The following is a 20,286-nucleotide window of genomic DNA, read 5'->3' on the forward strand; positions in this document are numbered from 1 at the left end:
TCAGGAGCACCGTTCCCAACACCTGGCTACTCCACGGTGCCAGAACATTTACCTTTTCCTTTCCCCCCAGCCTGCCGCTGAACGCAAGCCAAGGCTCTCACACAAAGAGCTCCTTATGAGAGCTGGAACCCCTGACCAGGACAGCAGACTGCAAACGATGCTTTTTCATCACTTCACCAGGTCTGACGTTCTCGGCACCGACGGCTCCCGCAGAACAAGCCCTGATTGAGGGCGCGCGGGCGGCTCGGGCCAGCCTTCCTGGGCAGAGGTTCCACTGAAGTCAGTGGGAAACTCTTCCCACCTGGGGTAACGGGAGCAGGAGTTACTCCTCTCAGACTCCTCCCAGCACACACCCAGACTGCTAAAAGGCAAACAAAGCCAACACAGTTCCAGTATACAACTGGGCAGACTGGGAAAGAAACCACAGGGTAGCTAGTGGCTGCTCCAGCACCACGTAATCCCACTGTTGTGAGGCCAGGGAGCTGGATCACTGGGAGATGAACAGAGAGGATGGCAGAGACATCCCCCTAGGGCATCTTCACCCACAGCTCAGCTCCAGCACCTGAACTTTACCTAAGAGGGTTTTTCCACACTGGAAACCCTGGTGCTCTAGCATAGACTGGCCAGGCACCAAGGTCCCCTGAAGCCCCACAAGCAACAGCTTCACAAGCTTGTGAGGAACTGGCACAAGGTCCCTTGTCCGCCAGCACAGACCCCAGGAGGAAGGATGTCTCCAGGGCACAACATGGTGGTCCAGATCTAGGTGTTCTCATTTCTCTCTAGACTGAGCTCAGAGAGGCAGCAGGGAGAGAGAGGCATCACAGCCAGGGTCTTGAGCACCAGCGGTCATACAGGATGCAAACTGTGACCAGACCAAGCAGGTCCTGCTGGTGGTGTTGGTGGGGGCAGGCTGCCAGCAAACCCCTTCCCCAGGGTGCTGAGGGATGCTAGGCTCTGGGAGAGCAGCTCCAGGACTGCCTGGTTGCCCAGGGCAAGCGCTGGGAGCTGCTGACACCATAGGCAGGGGCACTTTGGGCGACACCTGGAAGCCTTACTGCATGCCTTCCCTCCACATTATCCCAGCTAGGATGCTCCAGAGGCAACAGCAGAGAAACACAAAGACACATCACCAGAAAATGTCTGCCCCAGGCTATCACAAAGCAGTAACCAAAGCAAATGAAGCACTTCCCTGACACAACTCCAGGGAAACATCTCCCACCAACTCAGTTCTTCAAAACAGATCCTTTCCACATGCCCGAAGTGTTTATTCCCAGCCTTCTTCCCTCTCTGCCCCACAATGGGACGTGATCTCTGGCCCCTAATAAAACATTTTCTGACCCCAGAAAAGCACAGTGCTGTCCCACACCACCACCAAAGCCCCCAGTACCGACAGATCAGCAATATCAGACCTGAGCACCCCTGGGCTCTGCTCGCAACAGTCTAATTCTGACTCCAGCTTCTCCAGCAAGATTCAAGTGCACCTCCAGGAGGCTTCAGATCTGCGGCGCTTGAGGTTCACAAGGGTCCTACAATTCCTTCCCAAGAAGGAGCTCAGTGTCCTACAATTCCTTCCCAAGAAGCAGCTCAGTCTCTCGGAGGGTCAGCAGCCAGGACCCAGCCCTTCAGAGACGTTTCTGCCACCGCAGCTCAGCCCTCGACTCACCTCTGTCTCCTGTTCCGCTCTCCTTGCGGTGCCCGGCTCCAAAGGGTGCGTTTGCCCACCACGTCCTCCAGCCCCGCTGGCTTCAACCCAGCCGCCCTGCTGAACTAGGGTAACTCATCCGGAGACTTATTACATCAGGTCCTCGGGCTGGCAGAGCCGATGGGAAAACACCTCCCTGCCTGCCATCCTCCGAGCACCCTGGCGCTGCCGAGCAGAACGCTGCTCCCGCTGCCCTCCCGGAGCACAAGGCGTCTCGCTGGGCGCGGAGGAGCGAGGGGCAGCCCACCCGCCGGCACCGACCCTCTCGTTCCTCCCCTGAACACGCCGCACGAAGGGTCTCGTCGCCAGCTGGAGCAGCGTCGGGCTGCAAAGCGCTCCCCAGCCCGCCAGGTCCCCCCGCCACTCGCTGCCGGGGGAGAGGCTGGTGGCAGCTGCCAGGAAACCCCCCCCCAGCCCCCCCAGCCCCCCAGCCCTGGGGGGCGAAGCCAGCGGGTCCTGGTGTTCGCCCGGGGCCGCGTGTCCCGCTGGCACCTTCCGGAGCGGCTGCAGGGAGAGGGGGGGACAGGCGGGACAACTTCTCACACCGGCATGAACCGGGGGCCCGAGCTGGGGAAGGGGAGCGCGAATTGATGGGGGGAAAAGGGGGGGGGGGGGGTGTCCGTTCCAGGGGGTCTGTCTGAAGGACTGGCGGGTCTGTCCCGGGGGTCGGAAGGTCTGTCCGAGGGGACGGAGGGCAGCAGGGCCAGCACACGCCCCCAGGACACATCGGGGGGACACACACTGCCCTGCAGGCTCCCAGCGGAGGCTGCTGCCGGGATCACACCCGCTGCCAGTGCCCCCCTCCCCCTGCGGTACCCGCGAACCCCCCTCTGCACCCCCCCCTCCCGAGCCCCCCACGGCTCTCTCCTCCCCGCGGGGCCGATCCCGTGTCAAACCGAACCCCCCCACACACAGCCCTTATCCCCCCCGGCACTCACCGCCGCGGGCCGGGCCGAGCAGCTCCCGGGGCCCGCGGGCTCCGCCGCCTCCTCACGGCCGCGCCCGCCGCCCGCCCCCGCCTGCAGCGCCCGGCGCGGGGGAGGCGGGGATGGCGGCCCTGCCCGGCCCGGCACGGCCCCCCGGGACCTGCCCGGGGCTCCCCGGGACCTGCCCGCTGCCCCCCGGGGCTCCCCGGCCCTCAGGAGCCGAACCCGGGCCCCGCACGCTCCTGCCCGGACCAGACACCATCCGCCCAAAAGCTGAGCCCAGTTTTTAAGGAGGAAAAGCCGTTTCTGGTTTTTTTGGGTTTTTTTTTGTTTGTTTTTTTTTAATTATTCTGTGGGAAGCGGGGCAGAAAACCACCCCAGGAAGGGAAGGGGTGGGGGCTGAGAGAGGGATTCAAGCGGGGTTCTTGGCAGACCTGCCCTCCCGCCTCCAACCGGGCTTAAAATGTGACTTTGGGGGAGAAGGGAGAGGCCGCCCGTGTCTCATGAACGCCCTGCGCCTGTTTTCTCCAACATCAGGCTTCACCTGCCCGTGTTTTCTCTCCTGCCCCGGTCACAGCAGGTCCAGCAGTACCTGGTCTCAGCCGTGGGGACAGGGCAGCTGGTTTCCAGCTCTGGGAAGATGCAGCCACAGCTGTAAAAGCTGGGCCCGGCCTGGCTCCAGCTGCTCCCCCAGCACAAAATCCCGGTTCCTCACCCCCCTGTGTTTACTTACAGCACTGTACTTCTTTCTAACGATCTGGTCTCCGGGCAAAATCCCTTTTGTCTACGCAACCAGCACTGACTAGCTCAGGCATTGTCTTCCGGAGACTGCAGGCAGCCTGAAACAATAGGGGTGTGAGGATACGTTTCCATTTTTGGACCGTGATAAATCTGAAACGTAACAGTAACAGCTCTCAAAATGGCCCATGTTCATTATTGGTTTGGGAATCGGTTTGGTATCCAGCCATCTCACACAACCCCCAAAGGCCTGTCCTCCTGCGTGCCAGAAGGGTCATTTAACCCCTCAAAATTGGACAAAGTCTCCAGGTTCCCCTCGGAAACTTTCAGACACGAATATGGACACCAGCAGCACAAGGAAAACGGGAAGCAGGCTGGGGAAGGGTGGCCTAAAAAGTCCTTGGCCTTCAATATAAAGAAACAGACTAGGGACAGACTGGGTTGTTGTTTTCCGTGTCCAACTCCATCCACACCTCAATTTTTAAAAAACCTGCAACCCACGCACTCAGCAAAAACCACCGGGCTACAGAACACTGCTTCCCATTTTTGGGGTTTTGCTGACACCTGGTGTTCTGGAAATGATGCTGTGACATCCTGCAGGTCCCTTCCTTGGCTTCTGCTGGGATGGCCACTCTCCCGGCCCCAGCTGCGTGTCTGGGAGCTAATTGTGAAGCTGGGGAAGAACCTGAGAAAAGCAGGTGGGCTTTTAGATTTCAGAGGCACTCTTTAACCTCTCAAGTCCAGCGAAGTGCTACAGCAGCAGTATTTGCAGCACGCCTTGTTTACTGCAAACCTCACTGTATAGATGTAAACACTTCCTAACTTCAGGAGTCAGGGGAACTGCTGGTGGGGGGGCAGAAATCTCAGGCCTCATTTCTTTTTAAAGAGAGCTGCTTTTTTTTTTTTTTTTTGCAAGGAAAAACAAACCCAAGAGATCTCTCTACAGTGGCTGCTCTACCCAGGGCAGCCATTCAGGAAGAGCACCCAAGCCCTGGCAAACAAAGCTGACTTCAACATTTGAGCATTGCTGAAAGCAACATTCTTATTTATAAAGTTAAAACACATTCTTCCCCATAAACATAAAAGTTAAAAAAAAAGAAAAAAAAAAGGAAAACCAGCAAGCAAGAAGGCACATTTCACACCACTAAAGGAGGAAAACAAATTCTCACGACATCTGAACACATTCAAATGCAGGAGTGGGTGGCATCAAGGAGATGATACAACAGAGATGAACAAAGATCTGTTTGACAGATAATTTCTGGTATTTCCCCTGGTTCATGGGCCTGTGGGAACAGCAAAAGGCTCTGGCTCTGCTTGCTATCCAAGATGACAAAACAGCCCTCACCAAGTGTATTTCAAAGCCCCATCCCAGTACTTCCCTTCTCCACGCAAACTCGGCCTCTATTATTTGTCACTCACAGCACTTAGTCCCACCCAAATGATGCTTAAAATTCAGGAAAAAAAGAATGCTCAGCTCACAGCCCAGACTGACACAAACTGCTACTGCAGGCTCTGTCCAGCCTCTTTCCACAGGAAGCCCTGGGAGGCCAGGTCTGAGGAGAGCCCAGGTCACCCTGGAAGCTGAGAGGAGCCCTCGGCACCGAGACACCTCGGGAAGTGATCCTGGTGCCTCTTGTGCTTCCTCTGATGAGAGCTACTCGGATTGGCATCTGCAAACCAGGTTGGAAAATACTGAATGAAAAAAGCCACACTTGGTCAAGCTTTTCCTGAATTCCAGTGTTTGAATCTCAGGTATTTGAATTCCTGGTGAGGAATTTCACTACTTTTTTTTCTCCGTTGCTGTTTTTAAACCCTTTTCAGAGTGTCTCAGCTCTACACACCAGTGTCAAGATCTCATAGAGCCCAATGCTGATCTTTAAATAAGGACAGTGGCTCCCCCAGGAACAACAGGCACCAGCTGCCCGTGTCCTCTGCCAAACGGTTTGCTCGACCAGCATTTCCATCACATTCCAAACCCCTGCCCTGCCCAAACCAGATCACTTACATCTCCCCAGGCAAACACTGCTGTAAATAAAAATCCCATCAATAAATCCACCACAAGGATTTTAACAGCACAAACATGCACAGAAAACACTGAAACACAAATCAATAAATAGTAAGAACGATGTGGCCGCTCTCCTGCAACTCAAGCTGTGGTTCCACGCATGCAAGGGGCAGCTCTAGTCCATCTCCTCCACTGAACACCAGACTTGGGGTCTGGGATCTTCTCCTTCCCGTCTCCACAGGTCCAACACCCGCTGCCCAGTGACAGGCAGGCTTTGGGATTCAGAGATGGCAAGTCTTGAAGGATCTGCCACGTGCTCAGTGCTTCAAGCCGTCTGAGTCCTCACTCCAGCTCAAAGGGGTCAGTGCAATCCAGCCTTCCAAAACCTCCACAAAGGCCTGGAACCCCCTCGTGCAAACAAGCAGTAGTGTACACGCTCTCTCTTCTTCACATTGTTTTACACCCTCAGTACTTCCAAGCTTCTCACTGAAAGCCACGGTGATACCAGCCTTTCCATGTTACTGCAGGACAAGAATTGATCATTTTGGGGCAACAATTTGAAATTTCACAAATCCTTAAGTTTCTACTAGGAAACTGAGGCAGTTCTGTAGAAAAAGTTGCCTGCTATGAATCAAACAAAACCACAGATCACACCATTTGCCTACAAATCAAGCATTTCACCTACTGTCTCACACAATTTTCAAACAGCCTGTTGGAGTGCACGTGTTAACAGGGCCAACAGGTTACAGTTTGTACAGCATTTTACACCCTCTCCTGGAGGATGTGCATTCTTCTATTGGAACACCCTGTAGGTGTTGTAATCTTGATTAATGATAATTAAATACTCCGCTGGCTCTCTGAATGCCTGAGTAGATACATTCCATCCTCCTGAGGAGAGTTTCAGGGCTGTTACACCACAAACACTGTCTGCTCAGCAGTGATTCTTTGAAGTCTTTTGCTTAAAAAAAAAAAAAAAAAAAAAGCACCACTAAGTGCTTGCACTTGGTTCAGTGTAAGGAAGGAAGACCTAAGCGTTTAACTGCAGGAACTTGATTTCCTGGGTTCACCAGTGCAATGTTTGAGGGGAGCAGGAAACAAGAGAGCAATTCCTAGTCAGGCAAAGGGCTCTTCTTTGCTAGTAGAAGGAGAAACACAGTCTTGGATCTTGGTTTGTCAAATTCTCAGTGAGGTCCTTGGGCACTGGATTGTCCCACAGCCTACAATGACAGCAAAGATGTTACTGCAGGAAGAGGTGTGGTAGGTGAGAAGGTCATGCTGATGGCAGGTGTGGAAGGCAGCTTTGGGTTTTCCTTAAAGCAGTGAGACAGCACCACAGCAGCAACCTACTCATGGAGATGGGCTCACTTACCTGGCTTGGGAGAGAGATTAAGGCTTTGAGAAGTCCTCAGGCCAGAGGATCTCAGAAAGGGGAGGAAGAAGGGAGTTTGAGACAAACACCCTGACTTATGAGAGCCACCCATCTACCTCATTTCATAGAGCCTACCCAAAAACTTCCCATACTGGGCCTCTGTATCTTGTGAAGCAGATTGCCCTGAGGAGTCCAGGGGACTGGGCTGTGCCCTCCAGTCTGAGCAAGCACACCAGGCCCCAAGCTCCAGCTCGGACCAGGAACGTTCCTCAGTGCTTGCTCTCAGGCTGCTCTCATCACTGGAGAAGGCAAAGCCTGTTTGGGGCAAAGAGGCAGCTCAGGTAGGAGCCCACACTTGACTGTGGGACCTGTGTTGCCAGCAAGTTATCAGAGGTGCTCTCAGAAGAGAGACTTTTCAGATGAGTGAAGGATGAGCAGGTCTCTCCCACAAGAGGTTTCTAGTTGAGTTTGATACACAGCATTTGGAGAAGCAATGACAAAGAGTGGGAAAGATCAGTTCAAATGTCTACAAGATATGGATCCCAGGACATAGTGGGAAAGGCAGGAACATAGCTCAGAAGTGAAATCAGATGTAATGGGAGAAAGAAAAGGTAAAGGGAAAAGTGCAGCAAGCTTCCTGATGGGGACATGACACAACTGAGCCTTCATTTTCACCTCCTTTAAAGCCAGTAAGCATTTCAGTCCCTTTTTCCCAGGACTTTCTGAGGGGGTGGAGCTGGTCTAGAAAACCCTCTGCTGACTTGGCCTATGTCTGTGTCCCCTGCAATATCCTATTCCATGCCAGCTACCCCAGGGCAGCAGGCTGGCACAGGTCACGTCTGTCCCAAGGCTGATCACCCCCATGTCCCCTCACTGAGCCACAGAGCTCCGTGACCCCTGCTCACCTTATGAGTTGGATTTCAGGGCACTTGGCAAGTTCCTCTGCCAGTTTTGTGGCCCCACAGGCTCCAATGTGATTCTTCTCCAGACTGTTTTGGAAGCAAAGAGAGAGTTTTGAAATCCAAGACTGTTTTAAAATCCAAAAGCAAGAGTGGAAAACAGCTGACTAACCACTGGCTCCTTCTCCTGCCCCAGAAGAGCTCCACTTTTGCACAAGCACAGCAATGCCACACAACTCCCAGCAGCCTCCTAGTGATGTCCATGGCCCTGTGTCTGCAGGAAGTGTGTGTGCACAGCTCCCTCTGACCTCTTTCTAGCAACAGGACTTGCCAGCAGATCTCCTGCCCTTGGAGCACTCTAACAGATCCCACTGTGGGTGCCAAGATGTGCTAGTAACGATTCCTCCTGCGTCAAGACTCAACCTTCCTGCTTGTACCTGCAGGACAGGCAGGCTCTACTATGTTTTCCCTGCCCAAGACAAACAAAACTCAGTTCCTGGCCCTGTGACCCACTGACTGATGTTTTCATACAGCTGAGAAGACACCCACCATGTATTTCAAAGGGCCAAGGGGAGGAAAGCTCCACAAACAGCTCTTAAGCAGAAGGGGCATGTCTCTCCCATGGAACAGGGCTGGGCTGTGATGCCACCAGGCCAGCATGTGAGTTGGTGACATGGTCCACAGCTGCTGGTTGCACTGCAGTCCCAGCACAGGAGCTGAAAAGGGGCTTCCTGTGAGCTCCTGTGGCCCAACGGCCAGTTTGGCTGCTCCATCCTGGGCATGGATTGCTTGCCTTGCTGCAGGCTTTCCCAAAGGAAGGCTCTCTGAGCAACATACCCATCCAGACCATCCCAGCCACTGAAGAGCTGTAAAAGTTTGCAGAAAGCAGCTCACCTGAGGTCACAGGTGACATGAATCCTATTCCAGAAACACCAGTTTCCCTTCCCTGACTCAAACAGGAGGCCCTCAAAGACTGGCTTCTGCTCAGATACCGACACAGCCTCTCAAGTACCAAATGCCCCTCTGTGCTGTGCATCACCCACGTCAGGCTGCTCCTCGGTCCATGCGGCAAGAATTGGAACTGCAACAGCCTGTCTGTCGTTCCCAACACCCGTCCCCTTTTGCAAGTGCTGTGACTGAAGGCTCAGTGACAGAAACACAACTCTTCTTCCTGGTGTTGCTCTCAGGGTTACTCACTCTAAGATCTTCAGCTTCTCCATCCCTGGGAGAGCACTGGCCAACTCTTGGGCTCCTCCATCACCAAGGGCATTCCAGGAGAGTCTAAGACAGACAAGAAATCCCAACTCTGAGTCAGCTGATCAAGGGGAACCACAGCACTGCTGTGACACCAGCCCCTCCCAGCTCAGCCTGATTACAAGAGCTGATCACCCTCTTATCACGGCAGGTAAACATCCTCCTGCTTTACAAGCTTAATTTTGAGGCGTTTCCTCAGTTTCACCACAGATTCCCATGTATGGCAAGACATGGGGTAAGCACAGAGCCTGAGGACTGTGGCTGTCTCTGGAGTCCTGCAGGCCCAGGGAATGAGACAGGAAAGATGGAAAGGGCTGCTGAGCACACAGCTTCACCCCAGGGCAGCTCCTCCTTGTGCTGGTGCTGTTAAACTAGTGCAGCAGCTACGGTGCCTCTCAGACCTGCTCTTGCAGCTGCTTTCTGGCTCAGAGCTCTTTCACAGGACAGCTCACAGGGCTCTTGACAGGCCAGGTTTTTCCCTTTCAGCCAGCCATTTTCCTCTCACCAGGAGAAGAGAAACCTGGCACAGCCCCAGTCAGTGCTTCCCTCAGCTGAACATCCTGGGGCCACCCCCAGAGCTGCTCCTCTGCCCACGTCTGGGGAACTCCAGGATTTCTGTATGGCATGTTGGAGCCAAAAAAAAACTTTAAAAGGCAGGACAGGATCCAGCTCCAGACCTGCCTTCCTCCAAACAAGCTCACGGGCTGCTCTGGGATCTTGTGGGGGTCAGAGAATGGCTCACTGTGTCACCCACATTTTGCGATGACACGACCAGACTCCCCGACTGCTACTGAAGGAGAATCTGCCCAGCTGTTAGTAATGCAGGAGTAGTAACTAACCACTTGGTAACCAGTCTTACTAGTTGCCATGCTGCAAGTGACACACCTAGCACTGACTGTGGCTTCACTCATCCCACGTCTGCACAGGATCACTGTCAGAGCTCTGCTGGCTCTGGCAATAACATCCTGGCTTGACCTAATGCTCTGAGTCCTCAGACATCTGTCATGTCCACACAGATACCTTCAGGGGGAGGAAGAGGAAAGCCTGGTGGCTTTCCCAAGCATCATTTCCCTCAAACCATCCACAAGGGCTCTGTAGAACTGAGGAACATAAAAGCAGCACAATGACCAAATGTCACCCAGCTGGCCACAGCAGATTGATCCAAGGTCCTGACAGAGCAGTGATCTCAGCCCAGGAGCTCAGTCCCCTGCCAGCACCTCCAGAAGCCTGAGCCATCATTAAAGCCCCAGGTAGCTCAGCACTGATGGGAGCCAGAGGGTCCTCTGAGCTGCAATTAAAATGTAAGGTCCCTATAGTGCAATGGAGCAAAATGCTTTTTAAAAGACAGCAGCTGGAGCAGGTTCCCAACAGGCTTCTCCCTGAGGTTCTTTGGGGCAGGTGAGCACATGTCAGAATGTAGTCAGCCCATCTAGGCTCCTTCTTGAAATCACACTGAAAACCCACACATTAGATCAACCCCTTGCACCTAGTGTGGAGGGTGGGAGTGCAGCTGGTGACACCCTGGTCATCTGCAGCCTGAATTCAGTTGGCTTTGAGCTCTCAGCTCAGCCTCTGCACTGCACAGAGCAGCTCCTGCCCTGCTCTGAGGCAGCTGTGGCCACCCTGTGAAAAAACAGTGGCAAGACTTGGACCAGGAAGAACAATACAAGGCATTTGTCCTGCCTCTCAGAACAGATGCTACAAGACCAAGAATAATGGGTGGAGTTTGAAAGGACTGTTTCCTCCATCACCATTCAGCTCTTCGCTTTCAGCTTCCAATAAAAGCTGCTACTTATACCAGGAAATTTTTAGCAGTGAAGATAATCCATTACTAAATGGCTGGTAAATTTATCATTGAAAAGGCCTTAGTGGTAAGGATCAATAAGGACTTAGCAGCATCAGCAGTGAACTCCAGCTGAAAGGAGGAGAAGAGCTGAAAAAAAGAGTGACCTGCATGTTGAAGGACTTCCCGATCCATCCCCACACTCACATTACTTCCTCCATGGATGGGCACTGTCGGAGGCCACGAGAAAGTGATTTTGAAGCATCATCAGTGATTCCACAGAGTTTCAAGCTGGAGCAGCAAGGAGAGAAAAAAGAAAACAGAGGGCACAATGTGGTGGTGTCAGCACCGCTGGGGCGGCCGGCACCATCGGCTGCTCCTGCCCCGGCAAGGCTGCAGCACAGCCTGGCACACTCTGCCCTGGCTGCCTGGCACTCACTCAATCTTCCAGAGGTGTTCAAAGCAAGGCAGCCCCTCAGACAGGGCACGGATACTTCCTTCCCCAAGATCATTTTCTGATAAACTGCAAGAGGAACAGAGAAGCTTTGAGTGGCCACAGCAAAGCAGGTATGGTCAAAGAAAAGCCATCACTGCGGCGTAACGGTGTGACGTGGCAAGGCAGTCACTGGCAGCCAGGCTATGTGAGGTCTCTGGCCAGCAGGGACAAGCCAGACTGGCACGTGGCAGCTCAGGGTAGATGGCCTGCTTGGGAAAATGGGAATGACACCCACATGAGGCTCCACATGAGGCCTCACCTGGAGCACTGTGTGCAGCTCCAGGCTCCCCAGTTCAAGAAGGACAGGGAACTGCTGGAGAGGGGACAGCTCTGCCCACAGGCAGGGCACTGCAGTGACCTGTCTCCTCTCAGCCAACAAGAAGTGTCCAGGATAGGTGGAGGGCCTGTCCTTGGCGGAGTCACCCTGAGCACCCACAGAGCCACGTGACAGGCACGGGCCTGCCAGCCAAAAATGACTCCCACCCACAGTGACACCAGTCCCTGGGGCTGGCACCACCCCAGGTGCATCTGCCATGGTTACCTTAGCTCTTCCAGCAGCCTACATGCCACCAGGGCTCTGGCCAGCTCCATCCCTCCTGCTGGCCCGATGTTATTGTGCTGCAAGCTAACAAAAGAAGAAGAAACATTGCAGGATTATTTCGGAATAAACCTGTAACAAAAACTCCTATTTAACTTGCCAAGAAGACAATCACATCTTTAGAGTCAGCACCCAGTGCTGCTGAACCTGGGATCCTCGTGGATTGGTCTTAGTGAAGGGAAACAGGGAGGCAACAGTGGGGGCCAGCAATGCTGCTGGCAGGTCACATAGCTCCTGTCACTGTGACACACACAGTATGACACACACAGTATGACACACACAGTATGACACACACAGTGTCACCAACACTTGTCCCTGAGGACGTGCAAGCTCAGTGGATCTGCAGAAGCAAAGGCTGCCCAGCACCACTGGGAGCTCCAGCTCTGGGCACCTGGGGAGTGAGCAACAGCCTGAAGAACAAAGAGCAGGTGGGAAATCTCATCTCTGCAGATTTTTCAACACTTTTCCAGGGAAGACAAGAATAAACCCAGAAGACCAAAGCCTCCCACCACTGGGATCTCTTTTCTAAGGCAGCTTTTGATGGTAGCTTAGACACAGACTGGAAGACACATCACTAGGCTAACGGAGCCCAGGGAGCTCTCCTAGCTCACCACTTCCTTGCTTTGCTACTGTCAATCAGTAGGAGAAAAGTCTCACATGTTAAGAGCCTTGGAAAGACTCCCACAAAAGGTTTAGAAATATAATACCACTGAGTTCAGGGGGAAAAATAAGCCAGAGGTGCCTGTACAAAGCAGTGAGTGCCCACAAAAGGTGCTCACACCTACACTGACGTGACACCAGAAGCAGAGGACAGCCAGGGGCACTAGAAGCTGACACAGTCAAACCCAGTGTTAAGGGTTATTTTACCATACACAGAAAGCCTGGTTCATCTCTCCAGTTAACACTTGAAGAATAGGTGATGAAAAGGTGATGGGACTTGATGCAGCAGAGTCTCTGCAGAGGGTTTCTCAATCCTGAGACACTTGACATAAGGTCTAAACAAGAGACCTGCAGGCTCTGCCTTTTTCTAGGCCTTCTTTCAACCATTCCACATATTCCAGGATTTTCAGCTTTCCTGGGGCAGAGGCTGACACTTACTGCAGGATTTTGAGGTTGGTCATGTGAGGCAGACAGAGGGCAAGTTTCACTGCTGTCCTGTCTCCAAAAACATTCCTGGAAAGGCTGGAAGGAGCAGAAATGAGATGTGAAGCCTCATTCCTCAGCTGTGTGTCACCCACAGGGATCTGTGGCCCCCTTCCCCACCCACATGTGCATAGGACTAGGCTGAAAGGAGCTCATGCCCATGATTCAGAGGACACTGAGGGTGGCAGGACAGAACAAGGAGCTTTTGTCATCTTGCAGCAGGAGTTAAGCAAGGAAGTAAAAGTGACTGTCACTTCTCAGGAGCAACCCTTCCTCACTGGGTTCTCCCGAGCTGGAATTAAACTGAAATTGCACTTTTTAACATGTGCCCTTCATCCATCAGACTCTAATCTGAAGGTTATAAGAACAGGGCCAGCATTTTAACTGTCCCTTTTTCTCATTTGTTCTTTTTACAATCCTATGGCAGGGCATGTTTGCTCTCTAAACTGGTCTTCAGGGGAGTGACTGATAACACACCTGAGTAAAGCTGAGTAAAGCCTCTGTTTGCCACCTTCTCTCCATTTTCTGAAGCCATATGGATTATTGCAGATATCTGAGCCCACATGCCTGTGACACTGCCCATGACACCACCTATTCAGCTCCTCCCCTCATGCAGTCTGCAAGTTCTTGGGAATCTCCAAGAGACTGCAGGAACAAGCAATCCCCAAACCTCCCACACTAGCACGACATGCTGCTGTCCCACAGAGCTGAGTTTTTATCCTGCCCTCCTAAGAATTAGTGCTAAAGCTGATTTTGGCTTTCCTGAACCCAGATTAGATTTGGTTTCTATGCCTTTATTTTTGCCCAGCTTCCCTAAGGGCCATGGGAAAAGACACACTTACAGCAGCTCCTCCACCTGCTTGCAACAGGCAAGAGCTTCCATCAGCTTTTCCCCTCCAGCAGAACATGGACTGTTCCCTGAAAGGCTGAAACAATCAGGAAAGACTCTCAGTGACTGACCCAGACCCAGAATGTAGCAGCTGAAGGTATTTCACTGCTCACCTGGTGTGATGGGCTGCAGGGGTGTGTCCAGAGACACAGGAATGGCCCAGGTGGGGATTTGTAGGGTGGATTTGTCAAGGACTGAGTCACTCCTGCCTCTGCAGGTGCTGCGGGGAAAGAGCAGTTTTCCCTCTCCCAGACAGAAGTGGGAATTTCCTTTTCTTGTTTAGATTATTTCAAGGTTTTTCATTGCAAAGGAATACAAGGCACAGCCCAGAGCTGAGCAAACAGCCTGGATGCTCCAATTTCTCTTCCCTTGGAGGAGGGACAGTTTGAATCCACATGAACATGAGCCAGGGTGTGCCCAGGTAGTCAAGAAGGGCAACAGCATCCTGGCCTGAATCAGAAAGTGTGGCCAGCAGGAGCAGGGCAGGGATCATCCCCCTGTGCTGGGCACTGCTGAGGCCACACCAGGAATCCTGGGGTGAGTTCTGGGCCCCTCAGGACAAGAAGGATATGGAGGGGCTGGGGCATGTCCAGAGAAGGGCAAGGGAGCTGGGGAAGGGGCTGGAGCACAAGTCTGAGCAGGAGCAGCTGAGGGAGCTGGGGGTGTCCAGCCTGGAGACAAGGAGGTGAGGGGAGACCTGCTGGCTCTGCAGCTGCCTGAGAGGAGGTTGGAGCCTGGGGGGTTGGTCTCTGCTCCCAAAGAACAAGTGATGGGACAAGAGGAAATGACCTCAAGTTTGCACTAAGGAAGGTCCAGATTGGATGTTGGGAACAAGTTATTTACTTGCAAGGGTTGTCAGGCCCTGGCCCAGGCTGCCCAGGACAGGGGTGGAGTCCCCATCCCTGGAGGGGTTTCAAAGCCCTGTAGATGTGGTGCTGAGGGACATGACTTAGTTGGCATGGTGGGGTTGGGTTGACAGTTGGACTTGATGATCTTGGAGGCCTTTTCCAACCTTAATAATTCGATGATTCTATGATTCTCAGGGTGAGCCTCATCTAGACACTGTGTCCTCACTTGGACAAATTCTCAATTTCACCTCTACTTCCACTAGGAAAAGAAAAGCAGGGCAGGAACACCAGGGGCCACCACACCAGGACCCCTGCATAGGCCCAGGAAAGGAGATGCCTGGACCTGAGACAGGTACTATTCCCCATGAGCTTCCAGATTTGCTTTCCAAGACACAACTGATCTCTCTGTTGAAGCAGCCAGTTGGGCAAATGCCCAGCGCTGCCTGGGGGTGAAGCATGAGGACATGGCTGTGACCTTCACTCCAGAAAGTCTCTGTGCTGGCAGAAGAAGAGGCTGCCAAACCCAGCTGTACATGGGCAGGGAACACCTCCCAGCCGAGTGGCAGGTATTAGATCAGGTCTTTCATGACATTGGCAGTGCTGGAAGGTAGAACACTGTGGACATGAAGGTGGCACAGAGCTTCCCACACAGGCTTCCCCCCCCCCCACCGAAATGGCTGCCAGCCAAACAAAGGGACTCACTCGATCTTCTTCAGGTTCTGCATTTCCAGCAGGACAGCAGCCAGGCTGGTCAGGCCTGCATCTCCAATCCCGTTGTGACTTAAACTTTAAAGGAGAGAAGAAGAAAGGCTGTGTTGTAAAGGAAACGCTCCGTGTCAGGCAAAGCATAGGGTCTTATTTCATGTCTCCCAGCTGCTGGATGACACCTCTGACCTTGGCAGCAGAATCAAAGGGCTGCCTGTCTCAGCTACCTCATGAAAGACTAATATCTGCTAATGAGGCCTTAAAAAAATGTCCAAAGAACAATCAAAATCACTGGATCTTGGTTAATGGGTGGGAAATGACTTCAGCCAGAACACCTAGAGAGGCAACAGCTGGTGATCATCTGCCAGATACTGCAAGGGACAGAATCTGGAGAGGGAGAAGGGGACAAAAAGCAGAGCAAGCCTGGGGTTGGCTCTAGATTCAGATCTTTTCAGAGCACGGAAGTGATAGGTCCAAGGCTCTCCCAGGAGAGAAGGGGACCTCTGACTCTCTTCTGGATCCCAGGGATTCCAGAGAACATTTAAGTCAGTGGTTTAATCCATTTTCTATGTGACTGCAGCAGAGTAGGCTTAGAGCAAATTATCCTCCTCTACACATCAAGCTCTGATTTCCTCCAGCCCCAGAAACCTCACACATGAGCATTTTGGAACCTCTCTGCTTTTGTGACAACATTGTGTGTTTTAGCACACCTGGGTCTCTCCAGATGTTGGCACTAGTGGTCACCCTGAGAGACTGCAAGAAAGGAGAAACTTACTTGATTTCCTCTATGTGGGGCATGTTCCTCAAGGCTTCTGCGAGGCTGGAGCAGCCCTCATTCCCAATACTGTTATGGTTCAAGCTGGAAATGAGATCCCCAGGACAACAGACATTGAGCCAGTGCCATCTAGTGTCACAGCCAGGCCAGAGGCTGCAGTCAGGTACTTACATCAGCCTTTTCAGAGACGGTATCTCATGGAGTCCCAGCACCAGCTCAGGAATGGCAGAGCTGCTGAGCTTCATGTGGCTCAAGCTGCAAGATAACACAGCAACAACTGACCACCCATGGGCACGCAGCACAGAGCAAGGGTGGAAGAGAAGCGGCACTGCATCCTAGATCCAGGGAGTAGTTACCAATCTGCTCTGTAATGCAGTTCTGCTGGACCTGTCTGGATTCTAATAAACTACCAAGAGAACCTCCAACCTCTGGAGCAAGAGCCCAGCCCCTCATGGAGCAAGTGCCACTGTGACCAGCAGATGGCAAAGCTCTCCCACCAGTGACACACACGGTCCAGTCGCACTCCAGAACAGGACAGCTCACTGCAGGTGCCTGGAGAAGCCACCTCTGTGTGCAGGCCACCAGATCATCCTCCAGGAGTGAAAAGCTGGGAGGGCTGCATGGCAAACACTGCCTCTCAGCTGGGACACGACCCATGCAAAAACCTGCTACCAAAACTCTTTCTTTCTCCACTGGGCATCCCCTGCCACAGCCTGCTGAGCTGTCCCTCTCACTCACTGTTCACTGCAAATCAAGAGGAATTGTTGCTTCTTCCCTAAGTCCTCCAGTCATCAGGAAAACTCCATCTGTGCACAGCACAGGCAGAAGAGAGGCTGCACTTCAGGGAAAGCTTTGAGAAAGACCCAGCAAATTCTGGGACACCTGGGAACAACACACTTACTTCAGCTCTTCGATGGCCTGGCAGTTCTGCAAGCCCATGATGAAGTCATCAGTTCCAAATGCCATCACACTGCTAGAGGTCAGCCTGCAAAACAGCAAGGACCAAATGAGAAGGTCAGGTCTCAGCACACTGAGAAAGAGGAATTTACTTCACTGATAGGCAGGCTGCCCCATCCCAAGCCCCAGCCAGCAGAGCTGTCAGGGATCAGTAAGTTTGGAGAGATTTCCACACCTCCTGGGTACAGGAGTACAAGGGCTATGAGTTCAGAGGTGTTGACATGAGGTACATCTACCAAACAGCAGAGTCTCCACATGGGCCCACCAGCCCTCAGTGCTCCACTGGGCAGAGCTGCCCTTCCTGAGCCTCCCCTGCCAGGCAGCTGAGGAGCCCTGTGAAAAGGACTGATGCTGCTCCTGGCAAAACAAGCTCTTCCACACTGGAGGGCAGTAAAAAATTTCCCACAATGGAAACAAGAGCCAAGGCCTCAGTCTCAAGTTGCTTTCACTTCAAAAAGAGGTGGAGGAGAAAACTTCAAAGCATGCACATGGTGTCCCTGGAACCACCTTGAGCATGAACTGCAGAAAGCTGCTGAGTTCCCAACTCAGACACAGCTCAGCACAGGTCACAAAGCTCCTGGACAAATTCCAGACAAAAGAGTGTTCCAGAGAGGACTGGGGGCAGGTACCAGACTGAGGAAACAATACAGATGTGGGGAAGACCACATGTGGGGACATACCCAAACTTCTTCAGCTCTGGAAGAGGTAGCAAAATCCCAACTAGCATTTCTGCTTCACTGCTGTGGAGCTCAACATGAGACCAGCTGCAAGAACAGAACAACAGCTTTGGGCTCTGTCCATGAGGATGACAGGTCTGTGCCAAGCCCATGGCTTAAGCACCTCAGTGCTGAGACACTGAAGTGTCATGACACTGACACTTGACAAGGTCCCATGGGAGTTCCCAGCCACCACAGGAGAGCACAGGTTATCTGGGCACAGGGGAGATTTAGAGGTCATCAAAGCATCTACCATAGGAGGCTGGGAGAGCTGGAGCTGTTCAGCTGGAGAGGAGGAAACTGAGGGGGAATCTCATCAGTGCTGATCAATATCTGCAGGGGGTGTCAGGAGGATGGGCCAGACTCTTCTCAAGGGTGTCCAGTGACAGGACAAGGGGCAATGGGCACAAGCTGGAGCACAGGAAGCTCAAGTTAAACATCAGGAAAAACTTCTTTCCTGTGAGGGTGACAGAGCCCTGGGGCAGGCTGCCCAGAGAGATTGTGGAGTCTCCTTCTCTGGAGACATTCCAAGCCCACCTGGACAAAATCTTGTGCAACCTGCTCTGGGTGACCCTGCTCTGGCAAGGGGGTTGGACTAGATAATCTTCAGAGGTCACTTCCAACCCTGTAATTCTGTGATACCCCAGGAAGCCACTGGCTTTATGGGTCATTTCTGTTTTCCATCCAAACACTCCAAGTAAGGGACCCAGAGGGCAGGGACTGGTCCTTGTGCTGGCCTCTCCCTTGCTTGCTGTGTACTTTCCTGCACACCCATGGACAAGCTATTCCCTTCCCAAAACATTCTCTACAACATCTGGCAACTCACCTCAGCTCCTGAAGCAGAGCACATTTTTCACGAACCCTTTGGTAGAAGCCAGCAGGCTGGATTTCTGGGCTGTACAGATCCAACCTGCAGGACACAAACACAACCCAGCCCTCTGTGATGACCAGCAGATGCCCCCTGCAGCATCTGGTGCCCCTTGGAACCAGGAACAGATCTGAGCTTTGCAAGTGCCCTCCCTGGCCTCTCCTGCTGTTCTTCAGCAACATCAAGATGAAGACACTAGTGCTGCCCTCTCTCTACATGTTCCTGAAGAAACCAGCATGTCTGCCAAGTGCTCAGGTCTCCTGAGTGCTCCTGGGCTGGTGGGGAAAGCAGGTGGATTTTTCCACCTTGTGCAGGTCCAGTGTGGGCCTGAAGGAAGGTGGCCCCAAGGACACAAGCATGTGAGCAAGGTTCCTTCTGCAGATGGGGCACAGAAGCACTCTGAGACTGAGCCCACAGAGACCAGAGCCTCAGACACTCTGAAGGTATTTTTCATCCCATGGTGAGTCTCAGAAGAAGCAGAAAATAAGGACAAACAGTCACTTTCTCACCTGCTAACCACTGCTTCCACTTTCTCCAGGCAGTGTGGGAACCTCATGCCCAATTGGAAGAGGGTTTTATCTTTACATATCCTGGAAAGGCAGAGATCAGAGCACATCATCAGCTTGTGAACTCCCGAGGGAGAACAAATGCTATTTTCCAGAAGAAAAATCAGGACTGGATGGCACAGGACGATGCTGGAGCATGAATGCTAACCACCCACCCCTGCAGAGGTTTGCAATATTCACACTAGTTCCAGAGTTGGCCTGATTTGGGCACCCTTTCTCCCAAGGGAGACCAGGAACATGGTCTCCTTTCCACTCCACCCGAGGCGTGTGATCACAAACCCTCCAAGCACTTCCACCTGCCAGACATTTGGGTCAAACTTGCTTCAAGTTGGCTAATGGCTCACAAATGCACCAGAAACAGAAGAAAGACCAGAAGAGCAAGCTGAAGTGCTGGCTTCAATCCCATTTCCTTAAAAATATGAGGCTAAAAGATCCCAGAACTGGGAGGTGCTACTTACGTGATCTCAGTAATGTTTCCACAGGCCTGGACAGCCAGCTGGAGAAGGTTCCTGACACTTTCCTTACATACCCATGGCTCTTCTATGCTGCAAGGCAGAACAGAGGCAGCCCTGCTTTATTCACATGCAGGGACCCACCTCTGCCAGCTGAGTGCTCAGCACTCCCCCACACACCAGAGGCTGCTTTGCTCAGCAGCGTGAAGTCTGGGCAGGAAACACGGTGCCACCTTGGGAACAAAGAGAGGAGCAGCCCAGCTTCCCTGCAGGGGAGGACACAACCAGCAGCTTCCCTCCTGCCTGCCCACCACTGGCAGCAAGGAGAGGGAGCCTGGCCCTTGGGCTACACATTTTGGGAGAAGTGAAGACTTGGGAACCCAGGTGAACTGCAGGTTGCTCGGGTGAGACCTGGCTGGGGACACAGTAGGAACATGTTCACCAGAATCAGCAACCTCCTGTGCCAGGCAGGAAGAGCTCTGGAGACAACAATGTATGGCCCCAGCTTTATGTGATGCTCAGTAGGAGCCAAGGAGATAAAGCTGAAATACCAACAACTCAAGAGTCACCTGTGGGAACTTCTCAGCTCAACACTAC

At 52.8% G+C, this 20,286-nt stretch overlaps 2 protein-coding genes across 2 annotated transcripts in view; both read right to left on the minus strand.

Annotated features, from left to right (window-relative positions):
- Positions 1 to 2,682, minus strand: part of CPNE2 (copine 2) — a 54,477-nt gene extending 51,795 nt beyond the window's left edge. The window contains exon 1 of the mRNA XM_051629374.1: positions 2,641 to 2,682. The gene's annotated coding sequence lies outside the window, so the exon portion shown is untranslated. The remainder of the gene's footprint in view (positions 1 to 2,640) is intronic.
- Positions 2,683 to 4,382: 1,700 nt separating this feature from the next.
- NLRC5 (NLR family CARD domain containing 5) overlaps positions 4,383 to 20,286 on the minus strand; it is a 57,423-nt gene continuing 41,519 nt past the window's right edge. The window contains exons 32-47 of the mRNA XM_051629422.1: positions 19,696 to 19,782; positions 19,181 to 19,261; positions 18,630 to 18,713; positions 17,768 to 17,851; positions 17,032 to 17,115; positions 16,302 to 16,385; positions 16,131 to 16,214; positions 15,353 to 15,436; positions 13,756 to 13,839; positions 12,869 to 12,952; positions 11,714 to 11,797; positions 11,116 to 11,199; positions 10,884 to 10,967; positions 8,837 to 8,920; positions 7,646 to 7,729; positions 4,383 to 6,588 (exon numbers count right to left, since the gene is read on the minus strand). Coding sequence (XP_051485382.1) covers positions 6,507 to 6,588; positions 7,646 to 7,729; positions 8,837 to 8,920; positions 10,884 to 10,967; positions 11,116 to 11,199; positions 11,714 to 11,797; positions 12,869 to 12,952; positions 13,756 to 13,839; positions 15,353 to 15,436; positions 16,131 to 16,214; positions 16,302 to 16,385; positions 17,032 to 17,115; positions 17,768 to 17,851; positions 18,630 to 18,713; positions 19,181 to 19,261; positions 19,696 to 19,782 — 1,342 coding nt within the window. The 3' untranslated portion in view covers positions 4,383 to 6,506. The remainder of the gene's footprint in view (positions 6,589 to 7,645; positions 7,730 to 8,836; positions 8,921 to 10,883; positions 10,968 to 11,115; positions 11,200 to 11,713; positions 11,798 to 12,868; positions 12,953 to 13,755; positions 13,840 to 15,352; positions 15,437 to 16,130; positions 16,215 to 16,301; positions 16,386 to 17,031; positions 17,116 to 17,767; positions 17,852 to 18,629; positions 18,714 to 19,180; positions 19,262 to 19,695; positions 19,783 to 20,286) is intronic.

Source organism: Apus apus, chromosome 11 (assembly GCF_020740795.1).
Source record: "Apus apus isolate bApuApu2 chromosome 11, bApuApu2.pri.cur, whole genome shotgun sequence".
NCBI lineage: Eukaryota > Metazoa > Chordata > Aves > Apodiformes > Apodidae > Apus > Apus apus.